This window comes from Chionomys nivalis, chromosome 19 (genome assembly GCF_950005125.1).
Source record: "Chionomys nivalis chromosome 19, mChiNiv1.1, whole genome shotgun sequence".
Lineage (NCBI taxonomy): Eukaryota > Metazoa > Chordata > Mammalia > Rodentia > Cricetidae > Chionomys > Chionomys nivalis.
Window position 1 is genome coordinate 48,842,372 of NC_080104.1, and position 27,381 is coordinate 48,869,752.

The following is a 27,381-nucleotide window of genomic DNA, read 5'->3' on the forward strand; positions in this document are numbered from 1 at the left end:
TAAAGCCAAAGGAACCTCTAGCACGCCTATGGGTAGGCCAGCCTCCCTCAGCACCCACACCAGCTTTTGTAAGTAGCCTTACTGTCTCTGGTGTGCAGCCTCACACCACGGAGCAGCCATTAGACCTGAGCCACAGCATGTAGGGTCTGCATGGGTCACGCTATGCATGCTTGTAACCCTGATAGCCGTGACAAAGCCCCCTCAATCCTCTCTCATGCTCACTCTTTTTAGGAGGCTGGTGTTTGAGGAGTCAAGGTTTGTTAGGTATAGATAGAACCCTGGTGAGGAATGACGTTTCAGTACAGAAAACTGAACTTTTTAGTTCGGGATGTTAGCATCCTTTCTCCAGTATTGAGTAGTTCCGTGGATCTCCCTGCAAACTGGCCTCCTGAGTCTCTTTTACTCCTAAATGTCTGTGCTCGTATAACTAAAATCCCCTTCAAGCCGGTCTCCTCTCTCCCTTACCCTTGCCCCTCCTTTCCCACTGTCTGCTCACAGGACCGACTTCCATCTTTGTGATAGGAGGTAGCACCCAGAACCTTGTTCTCGCTGAAGAAAAATGTATCAGGCACACTTGGAAAACTGCTAAAAGTGACCACACCCTACAGACGCTCAGTTGTGTTCACATAGGTGGGATGTCTCAGGGACTTTCCAGCTAGGTATGACATCATCCGGAAACCTCTCAAAGCCTTGGTGGCCCAGAGCAGGACTGTGAGCCTGGTGTGTGCTTGGTGCAGCTGTGGAGGCTGTAATGTGGTCAAAGCCCCGCATTGCCCCGAGGACTCTCCAGGGGCACGGGGTGTTTCTGTCATAGAGAGAGCTCCTAGCTGAGCCCTTAGGAATTCTCGCCTGTCCTGGAGGGCTTCTTTTCTGTGGATTGGTTTCATGGATTCGTGGAAGGAGACCAAGGTTCAAATGTGGGAATGGTAGCTTAGGTACGGGGCTTTGTGCGGCCCATTCTTCACTAGAATTCACAGCTTTGGATGAGCAATTTGTGAATCTTTTTGCTAATTACATTTAAATAAAAAAAATAAAAGCAAAGTCTCCTCATGATAAGAATTCAGCTTTTTCTTCGACAGTAACAGGTCTCTTTATTGTTTGTATCATGGAGCGTGCATGTGCGTGTGTGTGTGTGTGTGTGTGTGCGCGCGCGTGCGCGCGTGTGTGTGTGTGTGTGTGTTTTCACGAGCCAGTAACCTGATCTCTTGTCACCACCCCCACTGCTGCCTCCTGGGTATGCCCAATGCTTTCAACACATGTGTCCTCTGGAGGCTTGATCTCTGAGAGCATTTACATTCGCCTTGGCTTCCCAGCCTGCAAACTGCAGTGAGCCAGCCCCTGGGAAGGCTTCAGGGACTCGTCAGCAGTCTCGCTTGTTCCTGTGTGTCTGTGTGTGTGTGTGTGTGTGTGTGTGTGTGTGTGTGCAGCGCACACGCGCGTCTGCCTCCCTCTTTCCCTCTCTCACCATTTGCAAGCTAGAATCACTGTGGAGAAGCAAGCCCTGAAATCTTGTCAAGATCTTATCTCAGGATAATGACTAGCTAAAAGAATAAAGAAAAAAAAAGGAAAAAGAAAGAAAAGGAAAAACGACGAAGGGCTGAAATATTGATTTTTCTTCAGAGGAATAACCAAGGTTTTGCTGTAGAGAACACCCAGTTTCTTCCCGAGGCAAGCTGGGCAGCCCAAGTTGCCTGTGACAGCAGCCAGGGCTGGCTTGAAGCAGCCGCTCTGCCTGGGGAGCTCCCTAAATGGACTTTGGTCTCAATGCTGTGACTCTTTGTCGCGGGTTTGGATGTGGGAACACGGAAGGTAATCTCTCTCGTCTCAACTCCCCTGATCTAAAGGAAAGATGAGTGAAGAACCAAAGGAGAAGAACGCCAAGCCTGCTCATAGGAAGAGGAAAGGGAAAAAGGTAAGAAGCCGAATCAACATGTTCCCTCATTGTTCTCTGGCTCCCGGAGGAAGTAATCCGGAGGCTGCGTTTGTGAGAGGTTGGCTTTAGACTGCAAAGACGCCTCTAGAAACAGAATGCTTTTGTTTTTCCTCCTCGGTTAATGGGTGTGTTCTGGGTTGGGGTCCATTGCTGAAATATTTACGATGTTAGAACATCGTGATTTAAATTTGCCAAGCTAGTGTTCTTTTTCATAGTGATTATAGGGACATTAAATAAACATGTGTTCTAATTAGGTGAGTGGGTGTGTTTCCCCTACCCCTTAAATTTCCCCGATGCTTGTTAATCAGTAGGGTATGATTACTAATGAATATTATTATGGTATGGATATTAAGCTTTAATGCATATTTTAGGCAAACTTGGAGAAACCTGTAGTTAGACTTTAAATTCACGGCATGGAGGTGAACTCCATTTTAATTATTGATTCATTTTATGGCTGACAAATCTTTGGTCTGTATTCAGTCCTGCTGCCGGACAGCCATATGCCTCCGGAATCCATTCAGTTCATAGGAATAATTTGCTTTCCTCATGAACTGAGGAATTGTCAAAAGAACAGTGGATGATTGCTGCAAACCTGTAGATTCATTCCGGCTTTCACGAATGTGCGTGCCATCTTAAGATATGCCCTGAACTTTTCGGTCCATTTTGACATGGGGGAAAGGGAATTCTCAGATCTGGACTGTGATTTTGACCCACTATGGTTCAGAAACTGTCTCAGGTTCAGGGTGTGCCCCCCAAAGGAAAGATCTGGATACATCTGGAACAAAGGAAAACAGGTCCCTGAAACAGGATTTTGTAGTTCATGGCTGCTTAAGGAGGATGGGTACTACATTTTTGAGTCTTCAGTTCAAACCCTTATATTTGTACATTTTAATTCTCAGGACTGGTCTAGCTGGTGATGTCTCTTTAAAATGATTTCCTTGCCCCGGTGTGGTGTATGCTCAGCCAGTGGACCCCCAGGGATTGATTGGGTACAGTAGAGGAGATGAAATACTGCAACTACTGCTTGAATCTATCAAGCATCGAGAAAATGGTCACAGTCCACTTATTATTTGTGGAAAAAGAGGTTCATGGGAATAAGACACACTTTAAAGGAAGAAGCTGCTATTGGCAGCTTAGCGGAGGCATGTTCAGGGACATGCTGACGTTCTTGGGCAGTGGTTCGGTGCCCTCCAGATTGCTTTGAAGTCAGCCTTGACTTCTGGGTCGTCAGCTTTCTAAGGGTTGATGGCGTTGGCCGGTGCTAGGGAGATTTCCCCGGGGAGCAGGTCGCAGCTGCACAGCACAAATGAATTGCTTAATGCCTAGCAGAGTGGCGCTGTTCTCAGGGAACACTGTCAGCTCGGCTCATGTCTGTGAGCTGTAGCCTTAAGGTCTGACAGGCTCCACCATGATTCTGAGCACCACGTGTCACAGAGACGCCAGACAAATACATGAACCCTGACAGTACCAGCTAGATGAGGACGAGCAGCAACCTGGGGATGGCCGTAAATCATGGGCACTCTTTGGACATGGGTCTTTCTTTCTTTCTTCCTTTACCTTGAAGATTCTCTGGCATGATCTCATGTCTCCTGTGAGATTACTCCGCTTGGAGCACACAATGCGTGAGACTGCCTCCAGCCCTCCCCCCTTCTGTGTCACAGTCTCCCACCTGCTGCCAGCACGGTCTTCACCAAAGTCTCCATCATGGCCTTGCCCAGTACCTTCTCATCTCTGTCCTGCTGCCTCAGTGAACTCCAAATTCCAGACTACCAAACTCGAGTCTTCCAAAATACTGTGCCCACATGCCAGCATTTTCCTTCATTTCTGTTCCGGCCATCTGCAGCGGAGTTCTTGCCAGCCCCCAAGTTAAACCACTTCAGTCTCTTGCTGTCTTTGCCCACCGAGTACTGAGTGGTTCAGACACTGAGTGCTTCAGCGTTATCCCACCCACCATTGAAGGTCAAATGAAGATCTTGCCTTACCGTTCTCTCCCTTGATTCACCTTGGTGTGCAGATGGGGGGGAGGTGGGGGGTGGCAGGGGGCTCTGGAATGGCACACCCCCTCTTATGGTAGATGCTTAGCAGCTTAGGCAGTAGGAGAGCCCTGTTCTCACAGGCACATGGACTCCCTGCTGGTCACACGCTGCCTGGTATGCAGTTGGCACCAAATAAGTAAATTATCTCTAGTGGCTTAGTGATCTGAATTCATCCCAAATTTGCTGTGATAGAAGACCCACAAGCCAAATAGCTTTTCTATTAGGAAACCTTGTCTCCTTATAGTTCCAGGTCAGAGATACTATATTTTATTGTTGGTTATAGAGTAAATTAATGTGACTATTAAAATCAACAAATACTTAATTCTTTAAATGAATATGCATTTATCTTTAACTATTTCATTCAGAGTGAAATGGAATATACATTTTTTTTAATGAGTGGTTTTTAAACCCCTGAATAGTTCAGGAGGCTTCTGAGTAGCCCAAGTGACCTGCACTGCAGTGGTGGTGGGTGTGGCCTCATGCAACATCTCTGATGAGCATGCAGTCAACCCGCCCTCTTTCTGGCATCCCCTAACCTCCCTGAGCCTTTTCCGTATTTCCTACCTCAAGGATTGAGTTACTTTGGTTTCAAATTTTATATTAAATCCATCTGTGTCTAGAAGTGATTGGCAAGATGACGGTGGAGATTCTGTGTTAGTGAAGGCTATGTCCAGCTCAGCTGGCAGGCTGAAGGCATTTGGGTCCAGTGTCTTACGAGCTCTATTTAATAGTGAGAAAGCAAGACCAATGTAATGGAGTCAATCAATTATTCTCATTTTGCTTGGGGACATAAAGAGTTAATTCTTTTTTTTCTAATAATGCCTGTATTTTGTTGACCTTGAGAAAAGTAGAGGTGACTAGGTATGTATGTAACTCTTTCCCAAAAATTTTTCTCTCTCCTTAGTCTAGTAACAAGAGAAGAATTTACTAATACACAGGAGCCCCAAGTGCTCATCCACTCCTGCTTGTAACTGGATACAGTGTCGTAGGAGAAAATCATCAAATGGCACAGCTACCAGAGAGATTAGCAAAGTAAAATGAAAGAGAACCAGCCAACAGGACCAAGTTTTCTGGAATGCTTGAATAGCAGCACCTAAGTCATCTTCATGGTGGGAGTTCAGGCTTGCCTGGGAGAGGAATGGCCAGGCAAGCGCTCTCCCACGTCATAGCAAGCAGCAGGCTAGTTTGGTTGAACCAAGCCACCAAAGAGACAATGCAAAAAGTGACATTTTGTGACTGTTTCCTTAGCATCCATATAGTCAGTTCAGGGTGACATAACAAAATAATGTGCCCTCCACAGCTTACGTAGCAGAATATTACCTTTTCTTGGTTTTGTTAGCTGGAAGTCAGGTCAGGTGCCATCCAGTCAAGTTCAGGATCTTTCCAGCCTGCAGACTTCTCCTGATGCTCACACGTCCTTTTCTGAGCACACGTCCTCGGTTAGGTCTCTATCTTCCTCTAAGAAGACCAGCAGTCCTACTGGTTCAGGATATCCCCTCGTAATCATGTTTAACCAGAGCCATCTCTTGAGAGTTGTATTAACATACACAGTACAGTAATACTGGGTATTAGGAATTCAGTGCATGAATTTGGGTAACAGATGGGATTGAATTCAGTCCACAACAACATCCAAATGGAAGCATGTGAGCCGAGTTCCAACCTTAGGTACTTGTCACAGGACTTATGGTGATGGCCCATGTTCTGTTGATTCATGTGCCTCATTGAGTGGATGCAGTGTGGAGTGGTGATGGGGAAAGGTGTCATGGGTACCAAAGACAAGTGAATGAAGGCTGACTGGTGGCAGAAGGATGTGGTAGCAAATGGTAGTTGGAGGAGGAGGTCAGAAAAGGATGGATGGAGAAGGAGAAAAGCAGAGTCTAGATGGGTCTGAGGAAATTTCATGTCTCCTAAGAGATAGGAGCCTTCCAGAGACAGTGTGAGATGAGAGGTTTGGAATGTCCCTGTGTCTTTAGGGATGTAAGCATTTGCTTATATGTTTTGGAGAAGGATCCCAGGGATGTATTATGGCCAGGTATGACGATGGAGGGAAAGACACCAAACATGATTAAAAGTGTTTGTGTGAGCCGGGCGGTGGTGGCACACGTCTTTAATCCCAGCAGTTGGGAGGCAGAGGCAGGGGGATCTCTGTGAGTTCGAGACCAGCCTGGTCTACAAGAGCTAGTTCCAGGACAGTCTCCAAAAACCACAGAGAAACCCTGTCTCGAAAAACAAACAAAAAAAAAGTGTTTGTGTGTGTGTGCGTGCGTGCGTGCACACATACATGTAACGAAGCCAGTTTGGCTTCCTGTCTCTAAAAGTTTTTAAATTGATTTATAAAATTTCTCTCTCTCTCTCTCTCTCTCTCTGTGTGTGTGTGTTTCAGTGTTCATTATGCACCACATGTATGTATATATAGAAGCCAGAGTACAAGTTTTGCGTATTTCCTTCAGCTATGTGAGTTCTTGGTTTGGTGGCAAGTGCCTTTACCTGCTAAGCCATCTTGCCAGCCAACATCTTTGTTTTGTAGAGACAGGACCTTTCACTGGGCTGAACCCTACCAATTGGGCTGTTGGCCAAGGAACCTTGGAATGTCACTTGAAATGTCACCTCCTCAGTATTAGGGTCACAAGTGCAAGAAACCATGGCCCATTGCATTTTTTGTTTTGTTTGTTGTTCATTTGTGTTTGTTTTTGTTTTTTAATATGGATTCTTGGGATAAAACAGGCTATAGTGTAAAAATATGTGGGTTCGTATTTTGGTCAGAAAACCGACCAAGTCTATACTGGCTAATCTTAATGTCAACTTGGCACTCAAGCATGAGTTATCCGAAAGGACAAACCGCAATTGAGAAAATGCCTCCATAAGATTCATCTGTAGGGCATTTTCTTACTGAGTGATTGATGGGGAGGGAGCAACCCATGGTGGGTGGGACCATAGTGATCAAGCGGGAGGGCCTGTGGGCAGGGCCATCCCTAAGCTGGTGGTCCTGGGTTCTATAGAAAGCAGGCTGAGCAAGCCATGTGGAGCAGGCCTGTAAGCAGCTCCCCTCCATGGCCTCTGTATCGGCTCCTGACTCCAGGTTCCTACCCTTTTTGAGTTCCTATCCTGACCTCCTTTGATGATGAACTGCAATATGGAAGTGTGAGCTAAAACATCCCTTTCCTCCCCAACTAGCTTTGGGTCATGAGTTTCATTGTGGCAATAGAAACCCTAACTAAGACAACTAAGACAGGGTCTCCCCTTTTGTTCATGGCTGTATCTCTTGATAGTCCACGCTTCACTGCAACTGGGCCATGTTGTCCATTGTCAGTGTTGCCTAAGAAAGGTCCTTTGAGTCTTTTATCCGGTGATTTTATTTTTTCTCCTTGAAGTGTCATATTGGAGAAAAATAAGGACATACTTGGAGTTCTATCAGCTAATGAGTCCCGTTCCAATGAGTTTGTTTGTTTTTTATGGAACTTCAGAAAACTTCTATTGGTGTCTTCCATCCTAAGGACATATACTTTGCTATATTTAAGCTAATTTTTACGGCTCCCTCTATCCTTTCTTTCCTGCGCCCTTTAGATTGCAATGGTCTGAATATTAGTATATGTCTTCCTTCTCTGGTAAGGATCAACAAGCATGCTCAAACATGTATGTAGCTTTCGGAGGAAGACTGAACATGGTCTCCCCATGTTCTTAATACCTCTAGCATCATGAAGTTTCTGCTCCAGGTCTGTGGTTATGTCTCCGGAGGACTCTTTGCTGTTTACTAAGGTGACAGGAGGCTGGTGTGCCCTGAGCCTGTGGCAGCTACATTGAATTACCATTTCCACCCATGTTTAAATATTCCCTCCTTTAGTCTCTACCCCTTTTCAGGTAAATCACCTCCGAAAGGCTTTTGTTTGTGAGCGCGGGGATTTGAGAAGCGGCTCACTGAGTGCAATCATGTGTTCGGTGCTTTGTTACACTGGAGGGACCAGAGATACATCTGCAGGAAGACGTGTTCACTGTCTTTCCACTTACGATGTACATCCCTGCAAAGAGCCTTTGCTTTTATATTGCGGGACAACTTTCAATGGCTTTCCCCCACGTCCTATTATCCTTCTTTGCTCGTCTTACTGTGTCAGTTGCCCTCAACTTCATGTCAATGAGCCCTTGATGATTCCATGTTTGAAGAGCCCACATCCGTGAAGCAGGCATTTTGACTCCTTTTCCTCTAAGCCTTTTTGTGGATGATGGTGTTTTCTTGAACTTGGCATTTGAGTTTGTTTACTTTGTTTTATTTTGTTGTTATCCTGTGAGGGGTTGGGGTAGAGCAGACACAGTGGAGGAGGAGCACTGTGGCTTAGCAATTGTGTGGGGGATCAGAGGGCAGTCTGTGGAGGTGGCTGCCTCCTTCCACCTTTACGTGGCTTCCCGGGATTGAACTCGGATTCCTAGACTTCTGCAGCAAGTGCTTGTTCCAGATGAGCTGTCTTTCTGGCCCCTGTTCCTCTAAGCACAGGGATGTCTGTGTTGTCTTTGTCTATAGTAATGCTGAATTTGCATTCACAGCTTCTCCTCTCCCCCCTTCTCCCCCTGCTCCTCCCCCGCCACCCAGGGAAGGGCAGGATGGATTAAGATAGCCTGACATATCATTTCCTGATTTTAAAATTTCAGAGTAGCAAACCATCAGTATAGTCATCACCTTCTTTTCCAAAATTCAAAACTTGAAGTGACATTTTCCTCTGGAGACTTTTTTTCATTCAAAAGAAAACAGAAGAAACTTGATTTAAATTATTTTACATGGAGCAGCTTGGGGCCAAGAGGCTGTGTGCGGCCTTTAACATGCAGCGAGGCCTCCCATGCAGTGCAGGCTCCTGGCCCCTTCTCTACCTCTGGAAAAGCCAGAAGGCAGAATGGATTTTCTTTTTTCCTTGAACTCGGTGGCAAATTCTGACCTGACCTGAACTCATTTGGTGTCAAAACCCAACCTGACCTTATGTAACGCTATTTATAGTCCATGTTTATCCTACATAGTGCGAATATTTGTGTGTCTTCCTGTGGAAATTATTTGTTTATGCTGTTCTGAGACATGTCTGGGGACATCCACGCTCTCCTCATGTACCCTCTGAGACATGTCTGGGGACAGTCGCACTCTCCGCATGTACCCTCTGATGATCTGGAGATCTCTGTACTCAGGAGCTGTGAGTGATTCAGTGAGGGGGTGGCGAGCTCTCCAGAGCTATGACTTGTGACAGGTGACAAGCGAGTGTGGCTGCAGGTTAGCTTTGAGTGAGAGGGAAGGGGGGCTGTTTCCTTGGGATATGCTCTTGTTCTCTGCGGTACCTGACACCATTCAGAGGTCCAGGAAGCAACTGAATTCAGTCTTATAGGAAAAATTATTTCCAGGAATGTTTTAATAGATGGTTGCTTCATAATCACTCACGCACATGCTTACACATTATTTGCAGGCGTATGCATCATAGAACATACACTCCCCTTGAGCCTCTACTGAAGCAGGGCTTCTTGATTCTGTCACTCTGTGCACTCCAGGCTAGCTGGTCCACAGCCTTCTGGATGATTCTCTTGCCTCTGCCTCCCATCTTTTCAGAGGAGAACTGGATTATAGATGCATTCTTCCACATAGACTCCTTGTATGAGTTCTGGAGGCCAAACTCGGACCATCAAGCTTGAGCAGGAATCACCTGTACACACCGAGTTATCTGCCAGCCCAGGTTTTGAGATTTTTCACATTTCTGTTATTCGTTGCCATTTCACGAGGTCATCATGGATAACCTTTCATCATACAATGAAAGGATCCAGACTTTGAGAGGAAGTTAATGTTTGATTGACTCATTGCACCTTCTTGCCAAGAAAATAATGTTAATTCAGTGCAGGTTTATTCGTTTCCTGTAATTAACACACACAAAGGCGTTTTCTGTCATCGATCTTAGAGGACGTTTCCTGTTTTTCACACAACTTGATTTTTAAGTTTTTATTTTGTCTTTCTTTGAGACCTGGCTGAAGAGCTGATATTCCACAGCTGTGCTAACGATGTAACGTCTAGGAGTTTCTTTCAATTCTTTGGTTCTCTATTAATTTTCCATTGCAGCCATTGAAGCCCAGTGGGTTCTCCCGATTCAGGGAAATAACGTAAACAATGCACACTGCGCAAGTCGCATCCATGATGTCCTGACAGATGCCAACCGATGGGGTCACTTTCGTAGTGTTACAGAGGAAAAGCAAACTCTAAGTCACCAATGACATTTTGCACAAGAGGAGGCTCTCATGTGAAGCTCAGAATGTACGTGAACAGGTTGCTGGATGTAGGCTGCTGGTGTCAACGGCCTCCACACTTCCCTTTCAACTTGCTCATCTTAACTCACCCCTAAAGCTGTGTTTCTCTGCTATTTCCACCGCGCATGTCTTAAATAAGGTCTCACAGTGAGGGGCTCTTTGTAGACCTCATGCATTGTTTGCCTCTGTCTTTGTGTCAACCACCCTCAACAATTATTCTTAGAGTAAATTACCATGCTAGGTATAAGGAACACATGGGGGAAAGATAGAAAACGAACATACAAATTAGACAACTAGTGATAAGCTAATTTACAAAAATGAGGGCCTAGGGAGATGGCTCCCTGGTAAAGTTCAGGTAGCACAGAACCCATTTAACCACCTGGACATGATGTCTCATGCCCGTAATTCCATCAAAGGGGAGGTAAAGGCGGCTGGGTCCCCGGATTTTACTTGCCAGTCTTTCTGGCTGATGAGAGACCCTCTTTTTATAAAGGGGGGGGGGGGAGGATAACATCCAAGGTTGACACTGCCAATTAGTTGCATACATGTACACTTACATATATACCTACACACTCATGAATGTATGTATGCCTATCCACATGATATACATACATATGACAGCAGCAGCTGCTACAAAAAGAGAAAGACTGGGGACAGAGAGGACACAGCTCATAGAGTTGGTGCAGCTAAGGAAGACAACTAAGAAGATGGTCCTTGAATGGTGGATGTGTCACACTGCGAGAGGGAGTTGGTCACTATGGACAGAGCACATGTTGAGAGAAAGGGATTTCTTAGAAAAAGCCCTGGGATGTTGACGAAGGATAGCATTTGACCTTAGAATCGACTCTCCCTATTGGTGTGAACCTTGAGGATTTCTTCCCATAGTGAAAAGAATTTTTTCCTCTTGGGATGCAACCAGAATCGTCAGGATTACAAAGGCAAAGACTCCTATTCTTGGGAGTCAGTTGGGAAGACCTGATACCTGAGTAGGAGACCATTCAGTGAGCTTTTGATGAGTGAGTGGAGGCTGGGCCTTTATCCTGGAGTGTGTGTTTCCTTCTTGATTACTCACGGCGAGCCACCATCGGCTAAGTATGGCAAAGACTTTGCTACAGAAACTCATAGCTCGCCACCCTCCATGAAGCCATTACCTTTCTCTCCGTGTATAGTCCACTCAGTAAAATCAAAACACAAATAAATACATATGCCAGAAACTGAAACCCTGAGATCGTGTTTATCTGTGATCATTTTCTTGAAAGGTGTTAGGAGCTTCTGGAGTTTTCATCACTGCAGATCATGACTGTCCCTGCTCGGGGCATCTTTGCCATATTTAATTCTAGCATTTTGTTTGTGTTTAATGAAAAAAAAAAAAGAAGCAATAATTGAAGCAAGCCAAGGTGATGCTTTGAAAAGAAGTTTGAATTCTGGTCATTTGTCTGAGAGCATTGTCTAATTTCCCCTTTATTATTTGAATGATGCTAATTTCTTTATTCTTTATGCACAATGATTTCAGCACTAGATCATTGACCTGGCATTTTACAAAGTTGCAAACTCTCTGGGCTCTTACCATAGTCTCTGGGCTAATGGTGTCCTCATTCTCCAGGCCACTCCATTTCACTGTAGAAAGGACAGCAAAAATACAGAAATTGATCCCTGGTTGTCTGAATATTTGTGGGAAAGAGTTTGTGTGTAATTGCAGGTAGGTAAGTGAACCCAAGCAGTGTATTCAAATAAATGTGTCTTGATAGCATCAACGTTTGTTCTAAAAACCTAAATGCTGTGGATCTGATCCTACCAGCTCCCACTCTACTCCCTCTCCAAGATGTTTATCAAAAACGAAGTGGATCACTTCCTGCTCCCAGTGGGGTGATATCCCTCAATCTGTTGTTTTCGACAAATCAGGGAGGCTGAGCAAACAGCTTGGTTGCAGATATTTGAAGTTCCCTATTCTGACCCTCCGCACAAGGCTCATCTCTACAGCTGTTCTCTGCATCTGAAAGTTAGGGGGAAAAAAGGAACAGGACGTTTATGAAGCTAGAAGGGCAGTGCTAAGTTTTAGGTCTCCAGCTATTGGGAATCCTTGCAAGCCGTGGTTGCTGAAGGCTTCTGGCATGGCCATGTGCTTTAAACACACGGGTAGCCTTCATTAGCGCATCCGTCCCTAACTGAGAAACTTTCAGCATTGCTCACAGAATTTTTCTATTTGAGGCTCTCTCTGGAACAAAGCTCAGAATATAGTGTCCTCCTTGTTATGAATATAAGCACTACCAAATGTTAGTGTTAGCTGTTTACAGGCCTCTCGTCGGTAGCCCGCCCCGTGGCACAGCTTCTGATAACCGACGTGATGTGGAAGTGACTCTTAGGCACATGTAGCAATTTGTTTGTTCGTTCGTTTTTAGAGAACAGACAGGTGTGCTGTTATGATCATATTGAGCATTGATATGCACCTCTTCTCTGCTACTTTTGAGGCTCAACACCTTCAAGGTAAAGATTCTTTGGAAAGCCTGTGAAGTGGAGATGACGGGAAGGCAAATCTCTGAACATTGTACGGAGAACAGAAGACAGGCTCACACGTGCTAGCTTTAATTCTTGTGTCTCCAGTTAGGGGCCGTCCAAGGACAGTCAAGTTACGGGGATTTCCCCAGACAGTGTTTCTGAGAAATGGAGTTTCTTTTCTTACCAGGGCCCTTTAATGTCCAACTTCTCTCTGAGTTCTCAGTCAGAAGTAGGCCGAGCAAAGGTCGGACTTGGCCTTGGTGTCAGAGGATGTTTATTTTTAAGCCCTCCCACCATGTTCTCCTTCTCGTGAGCACGTGTGTAACGTGCAGAGAGCACACACGTTTCTCTGCGTGTGGGGGTGCACTTATGTGTGTGTGCTTGTGGAGTTCCGAGGTTGGCCACAGGGGTCTTCCTGGATGGCTCTGGAAGCTTATTCTTTGAGGCAGGGTTTCTCAGTCAAACCCAGAGCTCAAAGATATGGCTGGTCTCACTGGCTGGATCCCCACTGCCGCCTTTTAAGGCTGGGATCACAGGTGGGCACCACACCTCCTCAGTATTTTCCCGAGTTCTGGAGCTCCAAACTCTGGTCCTCTTCTGCACCAAGCTTTAACTACTGAGCCAGCTCCCACCCCACCCTGCCCCACCCTCATGACGCCTCTTTCCACTTTAATAATGGCCCACTGTCTTTTTTTCCCGTAAATCAGAATAGCTTGTTCCACCATGGTAACATTAATTTGCTCTGTTGGATTCTTTCCTCCTTTGTAAGAAAATCAGAAATTTGTCTTCCAATCTGTTAAAAAAAATCACCTTTTTTTTTAAAAGTTGTTTTTAGACGATTATGCATTTACTGTATCCCTAGAAAAAAATCTGATTTTGGAACACATTTACAAGACATATTGTATTGTATAATCATAAAAATTGGTAGAGAGATCATTAGCTATTTGTGACGCTAACTTCTGGTACTACGTGTCAGATTTAGAGACATTGGTGAGTTAGCCCTGGATGCCGATTTTACATTTCACTTGGTTGGCCCTCTGTCTTCCTACTGTATTTAACAGTCAGAAGGAAGGGGCAGGGGCATGTGGGACACCAAGCGCCCAGAGCTTGGGTTTCATCTTGGCTCCAGTGTCACAGCGTGGAGAGGGAGGGTGGAGGAACCTGAGAGGAAAAATCAGGTGATGGGGAATTCCCCACTGTCATTTATTTATTTACAAATTGTGTGACCCTGTGCAAACCTCAAGACTGTTTAGCACTATGTCCTAACGTCTCTTTCAAACTGTTACAAGCACTTGCAGTTCATTTGTTACCATACTGGGGATGGTTAGATAAAGTCTGAGAAAACATAGCAACGCCCATTGAATTGTCTTGAACGACATTGGACTGAAATCTAATATCTCACATGGAAGTTCACCGAATCCTTTTGCCCCTCGTGAACTTCAAGAGACAACTTTCTCCCAAAGAAATTGAAGTCATACTTTCATACTGGCAGGGTAATAAATGGGATATAAGATGTTTGGTGTGCTTGCGGAGGGAAGTATGTTTGGTGTGCTTGCGGAGGGAAGTGTGTTTGGTGTGCTTGTGGAGGGAAGTGTGTTTGGTGTGCTTGTGGAGGGAAGTGTGTTTGGTGTGCTTGCGGAGGGAAGTGTGTTTGGTGTGCTTGTGGAGGGAAGTGTGTTTGGTGTGCTTGCAGAGGGAAGTGCAGAGGCCTGAGGGAATGTCTTCAGCTTCCATTTGACGTCTCTGATGCTGTTTTATGTCTAACAGATGTACCAACTCATCCTAGAGGTTGGATATTTTTATAATTGAGGTGCAAAGAAAACAAGGGATGTTTGCTAGTCTTTGTACCTTTCAAGTAGAACTTCGGTTGTCATTCTATATCTATCAACAACACAAACATCTTGGATTTAAAAATATAAGCCCTAAAGTAGTTGTACGAAGAACACCCTATTTAGTGACAAAAATAGCTGGGTCCTATCATAGAAGGCCTCAGTATAAGTTACTTGTTGCTGTGACAAAATGCTAAAGCCAAAGTCAACCGAAGGAAGGAAGGGTGGATTTGTCCTCCCTTGTGGTTTTAGGACGTTCATCATGGGGGTGGGAGGTAGTAAGGCATAATGGCAAGAATGTGAGGTGGCTGCTCACATCCTGACCTCAGGCAGGAGGCAGAGGCATAAATACGCTGGGCTTACTAGCTCTGCTGCTCCTGTCTCCAGTTTTGTCTGGACTGAGCATCCTTACCTACATTTTAAGGCGGGTCTTTCCTCCTGAGTTAAGTTCCAGTGATGCTCAGTCCAGTTCAGTTGGCAGTGGAGGTCAGCCATCGTGTCCCCTGGTAAGGAATATGCTTGCATCACGTCAATTGTACGTTTCCCTTCTGACTCCCCATTGTGAGAAATGGCATGAGATTTCCTGTCGCCACCATTTTAACCTGAACAATGCAGGCACCTTAACTTGATTCACGAAGTATCGCTGTCACTGTCTGGCTACCTCCCCCATTCCCCAAACCCTTGCCCATAGCAGAGCCTGTTTTCTTTGTTCTCCAAGCTCTGGCAACCAGCGTTCTTCTTTCCTTCTCCGTCTTGTCACCCGGTGTGGATATTTTAGATCAAGGGAGCTATGTGGTCTTGCAGCTCTAAGCTTGGCTTCCTGCCTTTGGAAGGCTTTGTTCGTGTACTTCCTTGCTTTAGTTGAACAAATTTTCACTTATTGCATGAGTAATCTACACTTTGCCCACCTAGTCATCCATTGATGTGTTTCTGGGTTCTTTCTTCCTCTTGGCTATGGAGAGTGGAGAAGCAGTGAGCATTCTTGAAAGGGTTTGTTCAGACCCCTGTCTCTTCTCTCAGGTAAATATCCTAGGTATCCTAGGTGTGAGATTGCTGGCCATGTAATAATTCTAGGTTCATATGATTAATAGTTAACAAGCTGTTCTCCTTCAAGAGACTTTTATAGTTTGATCTTTCCTTCTTCCTTTCTCTCTTCCTTCCACCCTCCCTTCCCCTACTTATTTTTTAATTTATTTTTTCTTTTATTTTAAAACAGGGTTTCTTGGTGTAGCCCTCGCTGTCCTAGAACTCACTCTGCTCCAGGTTAGCCTCAAACTCAGAGATCTGCCTCCTTCTGCCTCCCATGTGCTAGGATTAAAGGTGTGTGCCATCACTGCCTGGCCTATAGTTTAATTTCTTTTATATTAATGTTTTAGTGTCTTATTACTCTTTAAGTCATGTGATAAATTACATTTTTGGAAGTTTGCAGGCTTACCAGACACTCCTTTGGTCCATTCTTTTTAGAGTCCAAACCAGATAAGTTACATTCTTGGGAAATTCCATTACAGGCTACTGAATCTGTAATTGTAGCAGGGAAAAGGCTGACCTCCAAACAAACAATTATTAACTACCTTCCTGTTGGAAAGATACACAAAGAGAGAAAAGACAGTGTGGGAAATGCATTTGCTTGTGGATTCATGCTTTTTCTCTGGGCTGCAGAGCTGTCCCCAAGATCTCAGCTCTTAGACCTGATGACAGGGGTATTGTTTAAGTTCCCTTCCCTTTTTAGTGATGTTCAGTCTCATGAAAACATTCATCAGGTACGAATGACTCCATAGTCTGTGGGAAGAAGTCAGAGAACTTGCTGGTTTTGTTGTATGTTACAAGATGGGTTTATCCATTCGGGCGAGCCGTTCAAAAGCTGTCTCAGTTTCGGACCAAAACACCGTAGCCTTCCTCCCTGGGTGCTTTTCAAATTTTCATTTTAAGTATTTTTAAGTAGGAGGTTCTGTGGTTTTAATTCTAGTAGAGTGTGTTTAATTACAGTATAGCCCCTGTAACTAATTCTTTTCCTGAAGAGTCTTGTTTTAGATGTATTTGTTACAAAAATTTATGATTTTCTTTCTTACTGTTTCTCTTTATTTCTCATTGCTTTTATAGAAATGCTTTTACCAAAACCCTACTTTCAAAGGAAAGAAATATCCCACTTAAAAGTATATTCTTGGTTGAGAAAACTCAAGATGGAAGCTGTTCATATTTTTACTTCCAAGTCATTTTTCCCAATTTGGTCAGCTACTTTTGAAGTATACTTTCAGAAAGGGCTCCAGTTACTACAAGTTGAAAAAGATAAGATAATTATCTATCCATCTGTTTTTCTATCACCTGTCTACATATATGTCTATAATCTATCTATAAAATTTTCTACCATCTATCTTTTCATGCTTTTAATACTCTTTTGATTGTTGAAATGGTAATTTCAGGTTTCACTCGTACCCTTTCTAAACACCCCTAACCAAGGCCTATAAGAAAAGTGATCTGTTGGCTGTCAGCACGCATCATGTTCCCAATGGCACCACATGCTTTCTGTGCCAAGGAGTAGAGAGGAGCTGGCACTGGGCAGCATCGGTAGTGCTTGAGGGACTCAGGGCCTTTACAGGAACCCTGAAAATTGGAGTTTGCAAATCAGTTCATATTAGATATGTATTGGTCTTATTAGATACACATTATGGATAAGCAAGTTCAGAAAAATAAAAAGCAAAATTAATATATTTTTAATCTCTGCTAAGTGCCAGGTATGAGATTTGTATTTCTTAATCCATTTTTTTTATTAATTACTATTCTTTAAAAAAATGAAACACTCTCCTCATTGCTTCACTAAGGACCAAGCGTTTGCTCAGCCAGTGGCTGTGTGACTGGCCCAGTCTTTCAAAGCTTGTTCTGTTCTGGCCTCTTCACCCTTTCCCTACTCAGGAAATTGGCAGTGGTTGAATTTCAACCCTTGTAATTTGTTAGCTGGCATTACAATGAAGGAAAGGTAATAGAAATCCCCACTTTAGTGGGTTTAGCAAAAATAATTCAGCTCTTACATTTTATTATTTCATTCATCAAATTTCCAGGATGTTAGAACAAACTATGTTCTTAAAAAAATACCCCCTGATGTCACACATTCCTAGTTCATGATCGGATGGTTGGATGGTTGTCGTGAGTAAGTCTGTTTGCTGAAATGTCACAACAGATTCACAAGGTGCCCAGGATCCCTCACAAAAACCATATGCTTGTATTTGGTAATTTCATATGGATGACTTTACACTGACGGTGTTTATATTTATTGTTGTAATAAAGGCCTTTTGTTGAGACCTAACATATGTACAGTTTAGTTAGTTGTGAAATCTCAGACACGGATATTTATGAAGTGTTTTTTGCATTCCGTCTCATTAAATACTTAGTTGAGAGCACAGGAATCATCTTGCATTTTATAATTATAGGATGCGAGATATGAAAAGATGCACCTTCCTAATTGTAGATTAGCGAGAAACAGATATGAGAGTCGGATAGCCTCAGCTCTCAGCAGAATCCCTACCCTGTGTCGATCTCTCCGAGGCTGAGATGCGTCTTCAAACCCAGGTCTTGTATTCACTGTTGCAAGATGCAGCAGCAGCAGAGCTTTGGGGCGGTTGTCACTGCTTGCATGTGAAGAAACTTGTGTGTCCTTCCCAGTAGCATGACTGTACTTCCTCAGAACTTCAGTCAACACCCTAAGGATCCTTTGCACGGAGGCTTTGCAGACAGGAGGAAGAACCTTCTCAACCCAGTTGTGTATCGTGTCAAGAGATGCCATGTTGTGCCCTGTCTTGGTGAAAGAGAACCAAAACAGGCCTTGACAGCCGACATCAAGCATTAATGACCTGGAAGATCAAGGTCCTGAACGGGATGGTCTATGAATAACATTGTTGGCTATTTCAGTGCAATTTTTCTGTCAAATGTGTGCACAGAGGTCACATATGATTAAAGTCTATGTGTAAACCAGCCAAATAAAACTCTCAAAACTAACAGATATGTCATGTCATGGTGACATCATAGCGTAATGGGAGTTACAATCTTTTTGTTAGATATAAAACAGAGTGCATCACGAGAACGGCATCTGAAATGTGATTACGCCCAGGACTGAATAATCAATTTTTCAACCTGAAATTTCAATCACATGGCTTATTATTTTCATGACCCCAAAGTGTAACTTATTGGTGTGTATTTCAGCTGTATGCTGTAGTATTCCTGTACTGCGTAGCTATAATTTTGACACTTCTACTTATTCCAGAAGATGTTTTTCTTCAAGATTAAAACAAAGTCAAAAGAAACCATCTTCTAAATATATCTTCCTTCCTTCCTTCCCTCCCTTCCTTCCTTCTCTCCATCCTTTCCTCCCTCCCTCCCTCCTTTCTTCCTTTCTTCCTTCCTTTCTATATTATGTTCTTTTTTTTTAAGTTTACTTTTTCAATGGCAGCCCTCAAGTCAACACCATAGATTAGTTTAAATGAAATCCGAAGTCCAACAATAGCCGAATAGTTTAGAAATTAGTTGTCTATAACTCATTTCTGCTATAAACATGTTTCACCCTTAAGAATTCTTTTTTTCCAGTCTGACTTAGAATTTTTCAAACAGAGAGATTTTAATCTACATTTCGATGTACATTTTACAATATTATAATATTGAAACTTGACATCTCTCATCACCAAATGAAGTTTCTAGTATCAGGAATGAGTTACACCTAATCGAATTGTTGGCCAAAGAGGTCTTAGAGGAACCCCCAAACAATCTGGGCTATTGCCAAGGGTATTGGTTGCTCTCCCCAAGCTGGTGGTAAGGCCCTGTTGCTGAAGATAGGCAACTCACGGAACATGGAGAGGTGAAGGTAGTGTCTTCCTAGAGCCTTTGCTCCCATAGACGAGAATTCAGTGTACTGGAAGATTCTCTTCATGCTACTTAAGGAGAAAGGTAAATACCAGACTAGCTACAAACCCTCCGATCTATAACGTGTCCTGCCTGCCTGCTATACTGGTGCAATAGTGGCACAAAAGTTGTAGTAACCAACCAAGATCTAATTTGATTTAAGGCCCATTCTATAAGATGAAACCCATACCCAATACCTGAGACCAAGAACCTGAGACTAGATAGGCCAGGGATCTTCAGGAAAACCAAATACTATTGTTCTGCTAAATGGAAATCAATACCACGTTCCTAACAACATTCTTCTATACTCATAAATCAGTGCTTGGCTCAATGACCATCAGAGATGCTTCCCCTGCAGCAGATGGTCACAGATACAGAAAACAACAGTGAGGCAGTGTGCAGTGACTGAAAGACCTTGACACACTCAGCCCTACATGAGGTATCTCCATCAAATCCTTCCCCTTCCCTCGGGGCTTGGGGAACCCTGGAAAAGAGGAGGTGTAGAGAATGTAAGCCCAAGAAGGATGGAGAACCCCAAGGAAACAAGACCTTTTAATGTAGCATGGCCAATGCCCACTGTGAACTCACAGAGACTGAGGCAGCATGCACAGGGCCTGCATGGGTCTGCACCAGATGGGGTCCTAGAGCTAAGAGTGGAAATGGGCACATGCCCCCTTCCGTAACCCGGAAGCTATCTCCAATGGATAAACATTAATCAAAAATTAGTTTTCTGCATGGGAAAACAAACCATTCTTAAGCTTAGGCCCCATGTCCAGCAGTTGAGTAGCAACACAAAGAGAACTCAACAGTATCTTGGGAGGTTCCTTGTCTCATAATGTTGTGCCAGGGCTTTTTGTAAAACCTCACTGGTAGGTCCTTTGTGTATATATTATGGCTACTGGTATTGCGCTTTTATGGTATTCTTGTGTGTACAAGCATGTGTGTCTCTGGGTCTACGTGTGTTTTGTTCTATTCTGACATATTTTTATGCTTTACTTTACTATTATTTCTCAGATGCCTCTTTGTTTCCTAAAGACAGACAGAAAAGGTGCAGATTCAACAGGAGCAGAAGTGGGGAGGAACTGGAAGGATTTGGGAGAAGGGAAACCATAATTAGAATGTATTGTATGAAATAAATCTATTTTCAAATAAGAGAAAAATTATTATAGTGTTGATGATCAGATGATTCAGTTAGGCTGAGTAAGCCTGAGTGTTCAGTTGTATGGCATTGTGATCTATAGTTACTATCAATGTTTTTATGTTTAAAAATAGCTGGAAACAGTTATTTAAAACAGAAAGTGTAATGAAAAATATTGAGAGTTATGGACATGCTTACTTCCTTGATTTGGTCGTTATATAGTGTATCCAAATTTCACCCTGCTCCTCACAAACAGAGGCACTGTGTGTGGTGTTTCAATGGGAGCACATTAGTTACTTAAACTAAACTTTGAATAATAACATGCTACATGGAGCCCTGAGCTAGAATCCTAGAACTGCCAAGCAAAATAAAAATAATCAACATTGAATAAAGAAATAAAAACCCTACAGTGACAGGGATCCTTGAGTGTTCAGTGTTTGAGTTCATAGATTAATTACTACAGACAAACAGGTAGACCCCACCACACAGACACCGTATACTTTCCTCTTTATCCCGTAAAGCAAATCCATATTATAATATTGGTAAAATATATAATTGAAATGTAAGAAATGTTTAAGTTCTGTGCATAGAAAATTCTTAAGGGGACATTAAGAAACCTGTCCTAAATGCTGGAGTGTGTAATCGCCAGCTCCTAAACAGACCTGGGTTGATTGTGTCTAGAGTGGTGTCATTGATATTTTAAGCAGGAATACAAGAGGCAGGCAACCCAGTAAGTGTGTAGAAAGAAATAAAAAGCAGACAAAAAGTATTTCCAGTTTTGAAAGTGCCAAAGAGCCACAAAGTAAAGTTACTATCCCTAAGACACTGCAAGCAAGCAGGCAGGCAGGCAGGCAGGCAGGCAGGCAAGGAAGTAGGAATTGAATATTTCTCCTTTGCTACTAGAGGTAAAAGACATCTACCTGGGTTTGGAATTAACTTCATTTCATTTTATGCTATCTTAGAGGAAGTATATTTTACTGTCATAGACAAATACAGTTTGTCTTAGAGTAAAAAGGGCTCAGCGGGGTGGCACATGCCTTTGCACTTGGGAAGCAGAGGCAGGCATATCTCTGAGTTTACAAAAAGTGAGTTCCGGATTTATACACAGGAAAATTGTCTCTTTCTTGGAAAACAAAAGCAAAAACATGACAAAACAAGCAAAAAACCCCAAAACACAAACAGAAAAAGAAAGACAGCTATATGCACATTTAAAAATATATTTAATGTTTTAGACTTTTGAAATTTAAATCCTTTCTGTGCTCTTTAAAACACACACATACGCATGCACATACGTGTATATACATGCACACATGTACTCATTCACATACTCACATGCACACACATGCACTCACATATGCACCAATACATAAATGCACACACACATTCACTGACATTTGTAGACACATTCAAATGCACACACATACATAAATGCATACGCATTCACACATACACATTTATATATATTGACACATAAATGTACACACACATCCATACACAAACATACACAACCAGATGTGTCCCTCTTTCCTCTATTTATTTATTTATTTATTTGAGTGAAAGGATCTCAATGTTTAGCTCAGGGTCCCCTTAAACTTAAACCTCTTGCCTTTGTCTCCAGAGAACTAGAGCTATAGTCATGAGCCACCAAGCCATGCTATATTTCTTTCCCTTTTTTGTAAAAAGGGCTTAGCATCCTGAACATTTTTAGAGTGCCTGTATGTCAGTCTGTACCGGAGTTCCCCATAGTAATAATGCCTTTGACAGAGAAGGAACCTCTTAATGATATAGCTAAAGCCACTTAAGTATCTTTAACTCAGCCTGTTTATCTCTAAAAAAAAAAAAAGAAAAGAAAGAAAGAAAGAAAAAAAGGAAAGAAAAGAAAAAAACAAAAGCATGAATATATTTTAAATCTATAGATATGCTTCATAATATTTTGTAATCTTCCGATGAGGGGGAAAAAAGGACAGTATGGTGTGCTTCCTGCATGGTTTGTTTTGCTGTTAGCTCTTGGGAGGTGGGGGGCTTGTTTCTCTTGTGAGTGCGGTTCCATGTTCTCTACTCTTTCTTGGTCACTGGCTCCTTACAGGAGCCCGTAGAGTCAGCCCTGAGTGGCATGCCCCTTAGTGTTCCGTTCAGATCCCCCAGCTCTCAACAGCATCCCTGCTTGCCTTGAGGCTTGGCACAGGGCAGACCTTTATCACGATGCCTTCTGAGGATGCCTATGTCTATGCTGTTTTCTTTTTATTTATATGTCTAAATGTTATTCGTGATAAAAAAATACTTAGAGTTGATACAGATATTGTTTCCACTTATAATTTCAATTCTTTTTAAACTAATAAGACTTGATTATCCTCAGTAGAATCCAACTTCATACCCAAATGGATGAAAATTCTGGGAATATTAAAATTTTTTTGTGGGCAGTGGTAGTGCATGCCTTTAATCCCAGCACTTGGAAGGCAGAGACAGGTGGATCTCTGTGAGTTCAAGGCCAGCCTGGTCTACAAGAGGTAATTCCAGGACAGGTTCCAAAGCTACAGAGAAACCCTGTCTTAAAAAAAAAAAAAAAAAAAAAAAACAAGCAACAACAACAAAAAATCTCTTTAAGCAATCTACAGATTCAATGTAATGCCTATCAAAATCCCAGCAAAATTATTCACAGACCTCCAAAGAGCACTACTCAACTTCATATGAAAAAACAAAAATCCTAAGATAGCCAAAACAATCCTGTACAATAAAGGAACTTCTGGAGGCATCACAATCCCTGACTTCAAACTCTACTACAGAGCTACAGTACTGAAAACAGCCTGGTATTGACATAAGAACAGACAGGAGGACCCATGAAACTGAAGACCCAGATATCAATCGACACACCTACGAACACCTGATTTTTGACAAAGAAGCAAAAAATACAAAATGGAAAAAAGGAAGTATATTCAACAAATGGTGCTGGCGTAACTGGTTATCAACATGTGGAAGAGTGAAAATAGATCCATATGTATCACTATAACCCTAGTAGCACAGACACCAAGAGAAACCATTAATAAATAGGACCTCCTGAAACTGAAAAGCTTCTGTAAAGCAAAGGACACAGTCAACAAGACAAAATGACAGCCTACAAAATGGGAAAAGATCTTCACCAACCCCACATGGGGCTTGCTCCCCATGACTTTCTCAGTCTACTTTCTTATGGAACCCAGGACCACCAGCCCAGGAATGGCGCTGCCCACAATGGGCTGGACCCTCCCCCATCAATCACTAATTGAGAACATGCTCTACAGGCCTGCCTACAGCCCAGTCTTATGCAGGCATTTCCTCAACTGAGGTTCCCTCTTCTCAGATGACTGTAGTTTCTGTCAAGTTGACATAAAACTAGTCAGCACACACGAACTCTTCTCACAGGAATGTTTTTTTTTTAATATTTATTTTATTATTTATTATGTATACAATATTCTGTCTGCGTGTATGCCTGAAGGCCAGAAGAGGGCACCAGACCTCATTACAGATGGTTGTGAGCCACCATGTGGTTGCTGGGAATTGAACTCAGGACCTTTGGAAGAGCAGGCAGTGCTCTTAACCTCTGAGCCATCTCTCCAGCCCCCTCACAGGAATGTTTATTGTTCCTTGTGATGTCAGTGATGGGATTACTCTTTTCTTCCATCTGGACTTTGTACCTGTCACACCGCACACATTTAGGCTCAATGGCTAGTCATGTGCCTTGAAGGAAGCAGACAAAATGGGGGTAGATAAGTGGAAAAGGGACTGTGAGTTACTGAGAAGTCATAATCAGAACAGGACATATTGGTGGATGGAAATTTACCCTGAAGTTCCACAAGTCTCCTTGTATGTGTCTTAACTCTTTGCGTGGGGGATGTGTACATGTAGGGTGTGTCTGTGTGTATGTGGGGGGGGGAGGGGGAGAGAGGGAGGGAGGGAGAGATAGAGAGAGAGAGATAGAGAGAGAGAGAGAGAGAGAGAGAGAGAGAGAGAGAGAGAGAGAGAGAAACAGAAAAGAAAATTAATGCATTTTGGATTTGGATTTCACCATTCCTCTTCTTTACACCTCAAAAATCATCATGGTGTTCTGATGGTAAATTCTTATGGAATGACATCACAGCCAGATTGTCCATGGAATTAAGGGAGATATCTCAAAGGGAGCTGAACCATGGCAAGGCTTTCTTCCCAATGGTATTTACTCAAGGTCAGTGGGTGGTACAACTGGAAGTCACTGAGTCACTGCCAATTTCTCTCGGTTCTGACATGGAAGCACAGTGACGCCTTGTGCTTCCGTGCGGTGCTGGCTAGGACAAGGATGTGTGTCTTTGAGAGCTGCACACACTCATATCCACTGCTGTAGTGAATATTTTTATTTAATTTTTTATTGATTAATTTATTTGACATCCTGACCATAGCCTCCCTCCCCACTCCCTGCTACTCCCTCTCAGTCCACCCCTCCTCCGTTTTCACTCAGAAAGGGCAGACCTCTCCTGGGCACCAGCTAAGCATGGCATATCAAGGTGCCTGAAGACTAAGCACCTCCCCCTGTATTCAGACCGGGCAAGGCAATCCAGCATGAGAAATAGGTTCCCAGGAGCCAAACCATCAGGGACAGCCCTGCTCCCCTTGCCAAGAGTCGCACAAATAGACCGAGCTACACAACTGTCACATGTAGGAACTATTTTAATTAGTGTGACGTATGCACAGGTAGCCGCTTGTCTGTGGGGTCGTTTATCTCTTGTTTTTATCACTGTGACAGAATAACTGACAAAGCCGCTTAAGGAGGGATGGGTTTCTGCTTATAGTTTAGGATACCGACTACCATAATGGAGAAGACGTGGCCACAGGAGTGTCAACCTCGTCACCTGATATCCATCGTCAGGACACAGAGATACAAGAGCGCTGTTGCTCACCTTGCCTTCTCCTTTCATTTAGTTTAGGACTGCAGTCCATAGAATGGTGCCACCCACATACAGACAGGGTCTTCCTAGCTCCATTGACCCAATCTAGAAATTTCCTTACAGATACTGCTCCGAGACTAGTGTCCTAGGTAATTCTAGAGTTTCACATTTATGAGATTACCCATCATGCATCCTAGACATGGGAATCTTGGAGAAAAGATATGTACAGTTCACACTCAAAAATCCCGCCTTCCTGTCCATCATGCAATGGTCTTGGACTCTGTCCCTGTTGATGTGAACAGTCTATCTTACACCGTCACATTGTTTTTCAATTTCATTCGATTATTGATTTTTTTATAATGATTTTAAAATGTGCATTGGTGTTTTGCCTGCATGTATATCTGTGTGAGGGTATTGGATTCTCCTGGAACTGAGGGTACAGACAATTGTGATCTGCCGTGTGGGTGCTGGGAATTGAACCCAGAACCTCTGGAAGAGCAGCCAGTGCTCTTAAATGCTGAGTCATCTCTCTAACTCCAGATTTTTAAGACATGTGAACAACGCGGTCCCCTGTGGGCTGTTTGAAAGGGCACATTTCTCTGGAAGGCTACCTCACTGGCCTTTGGGTTTCCTTGAAAGCCGTGGTAAGGACAGACTGAATCAGGCTGGGCATGGAGGGGTATGAATAACCATTGTGTTCCTACCCTACATTTTCCTTGCTATTATAATTTTAAGCACCATTAAATAAAGGGACTGTCATGTTTCAGATGTCAGTCTGGTGGTGAGTGGGCTCTCAGCTTGCTTAAGTCAGTGAACAAGCAAGTATTAACCTTCTAGAAAGTTGAGATTTCAAAGGTTGGAAAGAGCAACCTCTCCTGGTCACGTTCTCTGGTCATCTGATCATCTTACTTCCTCAACTCCAAGGCCGCTCATGGGCAGAATAAAGGAGCATGCATGGTGTTGTGCTCAGGCCCTAAGATCTTATGTTCTGTACTTTATAGACAAAATGGCCTCTTTTTTCTTTGTGTGTCTGTGAGTTTCCTTTTCCCTTTCTTTGTGTCTGTACCTGTCAGGGGCCTCCTATAGCATCATTAGATTGTAGGGTTTGTCTCTTTACTAAAAACACAAAACAGAAACACAAAACAAAACAGGTAGCTGCCTGCCCCGAATAGTCTCAAGATCATTTCTGCCGTGGGCTGTTGTCTCAAGGCATTAAGGTGGGGTTTAGTGAAAGGCCTGTGGTTGTAGCTAAAATGCAGGTCCCCGGACCTAATCACAGTGTCAGGTCAGACAGTTCCAGAGTGGAGCCTCCTGTTTCAGGAAAGCCCAGCAAATGAATCTGGAATTCACAGGAAGGAGAGACAAGGATGTAAAAATATAATTGTGGCCAAACAGTTGGTAATTGGTGCATGGTGCTCACAAGTATGAGGTGTGTAGAAGGAGATTCCCTGCGCCACTGTCAAATACTTAACTAGATGACAAAGGTGTTTACAAATGAAGACCTCACAACCCAGGCAGGCAGGGTAGGAAGACGATTTGAGGGGTTGAGTTTTAAAAATGGATGATTTATGTAAGAAACCTCTCCTGCTCTATCAGGTAGAGGAACTCTCATGGAGCAAGCAAGTTCAAGCTGGCCTTTTCTGAGGACAATTCTCGCTTCTGTGCTACTGAAGCAGGCCATCATCTCCCAGGGTACCTTGGGAAAGCCTACAGGGTGCTCAGGCTAACTAGCTTTTCAGTCCCCTTTCATAGAAGCTCTGTCGAGTCTAGTAAGAGAGACATTTCCTCTCCAGCCACACTTTGAGGAGTACGACAGGGAGCCTGGGTGTTATCCTTAGGATATTAATAGCAAACGGAGCAGAGAGGAAGTGGGTGCTGTGGTGTTTCAGGGCTATTTTTAGCATTT

General features: G+C 43.4%; 1 protein-coding gene across 3 annotated transcripts in view; it reads left to right on the top strand.

Annotated features, from left to right (window-relative positions):
• The first annotated feature begins 1,362 nt into the window (after positions 1-1,362).
• Ank3 (ankyrin 3) overlaps positions 1,363-27,381 on the top strand; it is a 445,234-nt gene continuing 419,215 nt past the window's right edge. For 2 of the 3 annotated variants that reach the window (XM_057751281.1, XM_057751283.1), the window contains exon 1: positions 1,363-1,912. In XM_057751281.1, the coding sequence (XP_057607264.1) occupies positions 1,850-1,912 (63 nt within the window). In that variant the 5' untranslated portion in view covers positions 1,363-1,849. The remainder of the gene's footprint in view (positions 1,913-27,381) is intronic. The other variant, XM_057751286.1, reaches the window with a different exon arrangement.